Raw genomic sequence first — 10127 nt, 5'->3', positions numbered from 1 at the left:
AATATAATAACTTACTGTGAGAGAAGACGCTCTGTGAAAGCGACAATACTCCGTCGATTTTATAAACGAAATCAATGCAATTTCGGCAAAAAAATTTCCGGAAATTCCCTCTGTTTCCGGAAAAAAAAATTCCGGTTTGCCTTTCCGGAAAAATATTTTCCGGAAATAGAAGGCTGTTTCCGGAAAAAAAAATTCCGAAATGGGTAGATTTTGAAAAACACACCCCAGTTGGATATTTTTTTAAATTTAATATTAAATTTGGATATTAATAAAAAATTCAGTCAACATGATATACATATTAAAATATGCTTAGAGACCAAATTTTATATTTTTTGGAATTTTTTTACTATTTTTTTTAGATAGGTACAAAATCACTGTTTTTTGATGGTCCAGATGTAGTGATTTTGTATTTATCTAAAAAAAAATAGTAAAAAAAAATTCAAAAAATATAAAATTTGGCCTCTAAACACTTTTTAATATGTATATCATGTTGAGCTGTTCAGATCGACTGCTTGTCAGAAAGTAACATGCACCATCTCAGGGGCGGACCCAGGATTTTTGTGAGAGAGGTGCAAAAAAATATCGAATCGGATTTAAACTCATTAACTAATTGGGTACTCAATAAAAAAAAAACAATATTTTGACTTATATTTTTCAATACCCTGACTTATAATTTATGACCAGGGTGGAATTATTAAAAAGATGAACAAACACCTTAGTGATTGGTCAGATAATTTTTATTTCCCTGTCACTCTGCCTGAGAGAAAGAGCAAGGATAAATCGTGGTGTAAAATGGATGCATCAAAAGCATTCAGTTGAAAGATTGGGTATCTGTATATACTTATAATTTTTCTTTCTATTTTGTGACGTTTGCTAGCTCTTAAGCACTTTCAACAAAAGAAGTACAGCAGAGGGGAGGAAAGGGGAGGAAGAACGTAATTACATGACATCTCCATTTAAAATGTAAGGGTATTTTAGTCAATTAAATTCTAGAATTAAATTAATAAAAAGTTAAATAATAGAAACGGGATAAAAGAAAGTATGTGAAGTTTTCATGAGGATCGATATTGGATATTATGAGATTTTCATAGGAAAATTGGCTATTTCAAACATTTCAATGGCCACACTAGAAATTTTCCTAAAAAAAAAATTAACAGGAATATGGACTAGGCCAGAGAGTCATTCCAAGAGAAATAACAGGAATACAATATAGGCCTTAAGACAGCCCAATTGAAAGGCGTGGATATAACATGAAAGGGATTGTTGCAGTTGGAGCTACTGAAGAGGAAAGGAATCCTTGGTATTTTATTATTTCTATGAGTTTCTTTTATTTTCGCTGTAATTTTTGGATTACGGTTAGGATATGAGGGAAATAAATACCATGATTTGAAAAATCAACCGAGTCCAATTGAATTGACCGAGAACTATTTTTGTCAATTTTCCTCGGCATTTAACCAAACTTTTCCATTCTCAAATTAAATTATTTTACAAGCAATTAGTAGTACGTACCATATTATAAATTTAGCGAAATAACTTGACAGAGTTATTTCTTAGTAGCAACACGTTTCATACTAACACATAAAAATTGCAAGATTTTTTACTTTTTAGTTCTTCAGTTTGATAAATACATGTATATTCCGGTGAAACATGGATAAAAATTGAATATTTTTTTTACTTTTTAGTACTTCATCAGTTTTATTAATTTGGTACTTTATTGGACGATTAAAATTTGAAAGTTTTTTAATTGTTTACGGTACTGGATGCACCATCAAATAACCCTTAAATTACATTAAATTAATTAATAGGCGATATGTTCATAGAAATTTCTCTGATTTGCATACAAATAATTTGTCTGATTTGCTCCATAAAAAATTTAGGGTTTAGAATTTATATATTGTCGTCATTTTGTGCTTGCTTATAATATATTAAAGAATTTTGTGGTTGTTAACTCATTATGAATTAGTTTATTGCACACTTTCCATATAGTTAATTTATTATTAGCATAACACCGTTGCATAACTTTGTAAACTTCAAAGTGATTGAAAGAGTAGCAAACTTGAAATGTGACAGTGGCTGTCGTTGTTTACATCTTGTACCAGAGTTACTATCATAAAACCACTATTTAGTTACTACCATTAAACCACAGGTCCTTCTAATAATATTTCTCCCACAGTAGGACTTCCCTTCCTGCAATTATTATTATTTTTTTTAACTTCCTTTTAAATGAAAATTTAGGATGTTTCGAAATATTACTATATTTTACCAATTTTGACATAAATTAATCTTTTTTTTTCTGAAAGTAGATATATATTATCTATATAAGTACTTGTACTATTCTAACAAATTAAAGCTATATATACGTATTCCCACATTTTAAAACATGCACGTCTCGTATTTACATTATATAATTTTTATAATTAGAACCATGCATATGCAGTTGTATGAAACTCGTATTATGATAAAAAGTAAACTGGACACATCTGGGTCGGAGTCAACTTGACATTACAATGCTTCCTCTCCAACGGTTTGGAACAGCTAAAATTAACACTAGCAAATTTCTTGCGATAATATTTTTTGAAAAGATTCCCTGCGATATTCGCTCTGTCTGGTATAAGGTTAATTAATTGCACGTTAGTTAATCTTAGCTTTGGAAGTTGTGTATTGTGTTCTATTGAGATATTCACAACACACTAGCTTTGCTTTATAAAATACAACTTTTATGTAAAATAAGTACTGTCATTTTGGGTGACGATATTTACAGTTGGCTTGTTTATAAGTAAATATTAAGCACCACGATCGAGGATTGGAGGTGGATCATGTTTCCGAGAAATAAAATTCTTTATTGACAGTTGACGTTTTTTGAAAATATCTAACATAAAATAGAAAATTACAAAAATGTCTGTGTTTTTTGAAAATTTATAAAAATATTCCAATTACCAAGATCTCGGCAATCCATTTTTTTTCAGGAATGCCATATATAAATTCTAGTGGTTCTATTATCATATCATCTTCTTATTTGATACATTCGACATAGCTGAAATACATTTTCTTTTTGTGATTTGACATCATTCGACATCACCGAATGTTTGATTTGTGATTTATCTTATTTAATTAATTTAATTAGAAGATTTAATGATTTTATTATTTTTTTCCTTATTAAAATAGTAGAAATATTTTTATATTTCTTTCAAAATAGATGTAATAACATAGAATCGAATTTACAAGAAGACTGCGACAAATTAACCAAATTAACATTTTTTAGTCCGGATTTTTTGCAATTGTAAGAAAAAATAAATATATCTTTTTGTGTTACTAAAAATACAAAAATGTTTTGGATCTGAAATCACTTATGTGTAAATAACAAGGTTCTAAATAGCGATTATAGCGGCATAGCGGGGAGACCAAAAAAAAAAGCTATTGCGAATAGCGTAGCTATAGCGGAAGCTATTACATATAGCGATTTTTCATTTTCAAACTTTATATTCTATATTTCTACTAATTATCAACATAATCAATGTTAGAGAATTGATGTAACAAGTAACAACTAAATGACAACTAATATAAGTCTATACTTTTTATCAATTACGCAAATAAGAATGAAAAAAATCTAAAAAGTAACATTATTTAATAGTTTATACTTCATGGTATTACATATTATAATAGACAAAGAGCAATTAATTTTATAAGTAAATGAAATCAATATACATATTTCAACATTTTATAATTATAATAATAATCAAAATTAGCTTTCAATTGAAACGAACGATAATAATTTTACAAATGAATACTATAAAAAGAGTAATCAAAATGAATAATTAGTATTTAAATATTTCTCGATATAGAATGATAGAATAAATCACAAATAAAAATAGAAGCATATAGTTTGGTTTAGTATACTTATCGTAAAAGACCATGTAGCATTAGAAATAAGAATAAGAATAGAAGTACAGAAGTCCATATAAATTGCAAAAAAAAACAATGTAGCATAGCGGTAGCTATAGCGGGTCTCATATAGCGGTAATAGCGGTTAGCTATTATAGCTATAGCGGTTGTAGCTGAGTTAGCGCAATTTTATCTCATAGCTTAGCGTTTATGGTCCGAAAAAGCTATAGCGTAGCTATAGCGCCGCTATAGCTAGCTATTTAGAAGCCTGGTAAATAAAGAAATTATCATGGTTCTTCTGATACATTCAAATTCTAATGTGCTAATCAATTTTCCTATAAGTGATTTTAGAAAAATATTAAAATATTAAAATTATAAAATAACTTCCGTAGAAGTCAGATGTACTAAAAGGGCCACGATAATTTCTTTATTTATCCAAATATATATTTTTGTGCGATTGTAAAAATACTTTGTGCTTTCTATTCGTGGGATTTGAATGTATTGGAATGATCACCAAATATATATTTTTTGTGCAGCAGTAAAAACACTATGTGCTTTCTATTCACAAATAAAAGGAAGCTCAGGGTAATATACCATCATTTAAAAGAAGATGACAATAATTTCAACTTTTTTTCCAATAAAGTTATAATATTTTAAGTTCCAAAATAGATGAGTGTTGTGCTCTACATCTTAGTAAAGGATAAAAATTAGTGTCAGCAAAACAAAATTTTATCGTAACAAAAATAAAGTTGTTCTGTTACATTTTTAGAATAAATTAATGAATATAAAAACTTTATTATTGATTAATTTATGATGATTTTACAATACATCTATAATTTCTATTTAGAATGAATCCCGGGCTCAAATTAAGTACCGTGATAAAAGCTACTCAAAGAGCCGTTACATTGTTTTTTCCGTTTTCGTTACATTGTTTTTTCCGTTTTTACTATTGGTAAAAGTTGCATTGACTTTGCTAATTAAATGTACCTAGAACTTGCATCTCTAACATGTGAGCAACAAATGGCTATGATCTACATTAATTCACAAGATACAAATGTCTCCATTTTTTTTTCTTCATTGTGCTTCTAATTTTTATAAAATGTAAAACTTAAAAAATTAAAACAAAATTGTTATATATGATCTATATCATTTTGTTTGTACACGTGCAAAAAAAGAGGAGGGATCCACTTACACTATTTTTTGGTAACACCATATTACACCATATATTTTCCAAGTTCAAATAGTCAAGCCAAACCGTTCAATACGATGGATATATTAAAATGTACTTGCTCATCAAATTTGACATTTTTTTTTAATTGTTTTACAATTTATTAAGATGGATACAAAAATTCAATGGTCTGAAAATAACAATTTTGTAAAAATCCCATGTAATATTTGAGAAAAATATTTATTGAGCCCTCTCTAAGGATTTTCATTTTATCATTTTGTCACCACTTACAACTGTAACAAATTGTTTGATTTTGTATTTTTTAAAAGAAGTTAATAAACTTTTATTTTCGGTCATATGTTCAGTTGCATTAGAATCTAAAATCCATTCACTTTTTTTAGAATTATATGTTACATTGGCAGCCATACCTGAATTCTTTTTAGATTTTTCTGAAGCAGCACAGTAAGCTGCTGTAAGAGTTGTCTCATTTGATCCGAGTTTGGATCGGTATTAGATCTTGCGTTGGATTCAACCCGTTCACACCCAGCGCAAAAATACCTCTTTCTTCTCATCACTCCTGTAGCTAACTAGCTCCAGCAGCGATAGCTCCTTTCTTTTTTTGGTGTGTTTGACCTTCGTGCTCATAGCTAGTCGTCAGCGAGTGCCAGAGCTACCTGCTCACAGCTAGTCATCGTGGCTCTTCTATTTTCTTCGTGGTTGTTGCAAAGTCGAGGAGATTAGAGAGGAGAGCAACGGGTCTGAGATTGGCGCAAGGTATTCCTTTAATTTCTTTATGAGTTTTGAGAAATCAAGTTGAGACATGTTTTTCGGTTTTACTGGTATTTGATCTGTACCAGTTTAAGGATTTGACTTTTGTATTGGATCCTAATCTTCATTATTCTCAACATTCCCACAATCAGAAATACATGGCAGAAGCTGTGACCTCTGTGCTGGAAAAGCTTGCTGATATCTTGCTCGAGAAAGTTCGGCAAGTGCAGGCTGTGCGTGGGCAGATCGAACAGGTGCAGAAGGAGCTTCGCTTGATCAAAGCGCTGCTCAGAGATGTTGATAACAAGTGTACAAGAAATAATGTGGTAACAGAGTGGCTAAACCAGGTCAGAGAAATTGCCAACAGAATAGCTACTGTAATTGATACCTTTCGGGATAATATTGAAGAAAATCATCCGGAAAGTTCCAACTGGTTCAGAACTATTACCAAGGCAGTCAAAAGAAAATATAAAGCGTACATGCTCGGCCAGCATGACGAGCTCGAGAAAATCATAGAGGAACTAAATCGGCTTTACCAGCGCCGAACCGACTTGAGAATTGAGGATCTTGGTGCTATTGATGATGTTGATGATGTTGATGATCCAGAAGTTGTTGGCCTTGAGGATGACCAGGCAAAGATTATCGACCAGCTGCTTAATAGCAGTATTTCAAGGCGCACGGTGCTCTCGATTGTGGGTACTGGCGGCCTCGGGAAGACAACGCTCGCCCAAAAAGTATACAACAGGTACGTGTCCTTTCTTTTAAACTTTTATTTTTAATATATAAATCTTGTAAATTTTTGTGGAACAATTAATCTATAACGAGAAAATTGGTACATTCCAAACCAACTAGTTCTGAAGAACTCAACTGTCCAAATTTAAATTGTTGTCCTTTCTCAAGAAGTGATGATATTCCATTCTTCGATCTAATCAGGAAAAGAAAGATACTGTTATGAATAATTATTAGTAATGAATTACTTTGCATGTAGTTCTTACCTAGTGCAAACCTGCACGTTTTTCTTACATGTAATCCAGCCTGATGTATGAGTTAAATTATGATGATTTGAATACATGAATATAAATGTTACTCAACTACACCCAATATATGTAGTTCTGACTTCTGATAATTTGTTCCATAGATAATCACCGTAATATGTACACTTAATCAAAATTAGCCTCTCTATTTTGTTTAATAGAATTTAAAAGATGGTAATAATGACTCCAAATGTTCTTAGCTCCATGCATGTAAATTAGGCACACATACGTGGTTCAAACTTGAAAGAGTCTTCTCTTAACAATAAATTTCTCTCGTTATCTTCCTTATTTTTCCTTGATGTAACACATTTTTTTTTTTTTTCTAAAAACAGTGATAAATTGGAGGGAAAATTCGATTTTCGCGGCAGTCCATTTCTCAAACGTACAATTTAAATGAACTCTTGAGAGAAATTCTTTACAAAGTTAGACCTGACATGAAAAAAAAAGATCCACCCGTAGCAGATAAGGATTTACCGGTGAAGCTAAAGAAATACTTCTTGATCAGTGGCAAGAGATACTTAATTATTTTAGATGATGTGTGGGACAATAATCTTTGCTGGCAGTTGAAAAAAGCATTACCCGAAATGTACAATGCGAGCCGCGTGATCATTACCACCAGATCGCTTGATGTTGCCAAAGCAGCAGATTGCAACACAAAACCGTATAAGCTCCGTTACCTAAGACAAGATGAGGCTCTAGCTCTCCTGTTCAGAAATGCTTTTCAACAAGCACAACCTGAGAATTACCCAGCTGATCTCTTAGATGTGGCCAATAGATTAACGAAAAGATGTGGTGGGCTACCTTTGGCATTGGTTGTTCTAGGTGGTATCCTCACAAGGAGGGACCCCAACTACACTGCCTGGAACATGTTGTACGAGACCATAGATTGGCACGACGAAGATGGGATACAGTGTTCGCAGGTCCTTGCCAGGAGTTATGAAGACTTACCTCGATATCTCAAAGATTGTTTTCTTTATTTCTGCATTTCCCGAAGATTATAAGATTTCAGGAGTGCACGTTACAAGAATGTGGATGGCTGAAGGATTCATACCGAAAGATGGAGCTGGATTAGTAGATGACAAAGCTGAGAAATGCCTTGAAGAGTTAGTGGAAAGGTACATCTCTTTTCAGTTCTATTTTTGAAGTTACTTATCACATATAAAAGATGTCCTCTCTAGGGACTCCCCCGATATTCAATCAATACCCGGTACATGTACATGATCTCCTTTTTACCTCTCTAACCATTCCTCCTTTTTACCTTCCAAAATTAATTTTCAATGATAATATCAAATCAATTTTATTTTACATAAGAATATTTGCACGAAATTAATTTTGTATCTTTTAATGCATAAAGGTCAAGGATTGTACCTGATAGAAATAATTTGTTAGAGATTCTCTCATGTCCAAAAATTCAAGTAATTTTGCAAACAGAAGCTTCTTTATATATGTGTATCTTTGTTGCATTCATGTGCCACTTCGTGAGATAGTAAGTTTGCTGATAAAAATTAATAGTAAGTTTATTTACAAAGAAATAATAAAAATTGAATATATAAAATAACTTATAATAAAATGTTCATTTCTTTGACCACTTGACCGTGTAGCAAATAAACTTGAAACTTTCAAAATTTTGCATGTATATGCATCACTCATGAAGTACATAGATTTCAACGGTTTGGATTTGACATTTGATGTCGATCCGATATACTTTTGGAGTTATGCTCACCAAACTTTCTTGGTGAGCATGTCACACGCTAGCTTTACTCATATATATATAATAAAAAAATTAATTCTTAACATAAAATGGTGTTGCAGTTACAATAATCGCACAAAGATAGAATCCAATATACAAAAAATGGGATTCTGACATTTTGTTTTATTTTTTTTAAAGGAATAAATTGGCTTTGAATAAATCTGTGAGACATGTTGTCAAATTTCATTGTTTGATAAAATATTACTATTATGCAATTTAGTCTTTCTGACATTATCTAATTACGAACTTATTAATTTGCAACTCTCACCCTTTGTATTCCTTTTTATTGGATGCAAGTCCCTAGAACAACCAATATGTGTGAGGGTTAAAGAAATTCAATACTAATTTTACATAATAATACAAAGGTAATTAACAATAAAACAAATAATTTGAGCTCAGTACCAAGAAAATCCTAGGGTTTTTATGTTTTCAACCAAAATAAAAAATCACATTTTTTATAAAAAGCCAAGTACATTTCACATTTTTTTTCTCCAAACAAATCATATACGTTTTTTAAAGTAAAACCATGTATATAAACCTAATCCTATGCGGTTTTTAAAGTGAACTGTGTACAATTCAAAAATAAAAATAAATAAATCAAATGAAACCCTAGATCTGAATTTAAATCAAGTGGCTAATATCAAATCGATTGTTTCTGAAGTTCCGTGCAATTAAGTCATTTTTTAATTAATTTTCAAAGTCCAAGAAGTCGATCCAAATTTTTAGATGTGATCTATATTAAAATGTGCTTGGAGACCAAATTATATATTTTATTAAATTTTTTTACAATTTATTAAGATAAATTGAAAATCGCTGATCTAATGGTCCAGTCTTGTTCTACTGTTTGGTTAAGCTATCATTGGGTCATGTGTTATTCAATCTGTACCTTTTTTATATATATTTTTTAAAAGAAACCCTTAGGTTACCCTACAAGTTTGCTTTGTTTGTTCTCAAGCTAAGTATCACACTTTTTGCAGAGAAAATCTGCAACCTAAGCCAAACATTCATCTTGGTAGCCATTCTGAGGTTAATACTGAACTTGGCATAAACACCGTGAGCCAAGCCTGGAAGAAAAGAACCTGTGCTCTTCAAAAGAAAAAAAAAAAGAAAAAGCAAAGAAAGAGGCCTACCTCTTTATTCCTCTTTCAAAGATACGCTAGTTCATTCTTTATCTTTTTATTTTTATACAAGTCCCGAGCTTGGAAGAAAAGAACCTGTGCTTTTCACATACCAATATCTGTCATCCCAGTATCGACTCATCAATCAAAGAACAAAAAACAAGCAAAGAATGATGCCTATCTTTGCATTCCTTTTCCAAAGATACAAGTAACTACAATGCCCCGGAGCCAGTTCACTAGCTTATTCTTTATCTTTTCCTTTTTGTCTAATTTAAACTTCAACAAAGCTCTCTATATATAACCATCTCAGGCAACTCTACCAAGCATCCTCAAGCACAGAGCTAATTCACTTTTAATCACCCACCCTCCCCCCCGCAACACACACAGACACACACACACAACCAAAA

The 10127-nt window shown here is 31.4% G+C and overlaps 1 protein-coding gene across 1 annotated transcript; it reads left to right on the top strand.

The window, feature by feature from the left end:
- The first annotated feature begins 5875 nt into the window (after window positions 1-5875).
- LOC144554397 (disease resistance protein RPP13-like) lies at window positions 5876-7245 on the top strand. The gene is made up of 2 exons (XM_078302719.1): window positions 5876-6563; window positions 7185-7245. The coding sequence occupies exons 1-2, from the start codon at window positions 5977-5979 to the stop codon at window positions 7243-7245; spliced, it is 648 nt and encodes a 215-aa protein (XP_078158845.1). The 5' UTR covers window positions 5876-5976.
- Window positions 7246-10127: the final 2882 nt, after the last annotated feature.

Source organism: Carex rostrata, chromosome 5 (assembly GCF_964058835.1).
Source record: "Carex rostrata chromosome 5, lpCarRost1.2, whole genome shotgun sequence".
NCBI lineage: Eukaryota > Viridiplantae > Streptophyta > Magnoliopsida > Poales > Cyperaceae > Carex > Carex rostrata.
The sequence above is the reverse complement of the archived record's forward strand: the minus strand, read 5'-3'. Positions and strand labels throughout refer to the sequence as shown.

Bases quoted from the DNA above. Each gene is read 5' to 3' on its own strand.
- LOC144554397 (XM_078302719.1), top strand. From the start codon at position 5,977: ATGGCAGAAGCTGTGACCTCTGTGCTGGAAAAGCTTGCTGATATCTTG. The intron at 6,564-7,184 runs GTACGTGTCCTT...TTCTAAAAACAG, and splicing joins GCCCAAAAAGTATACAACAG to TGATAAATTGGAGGGAAAAT.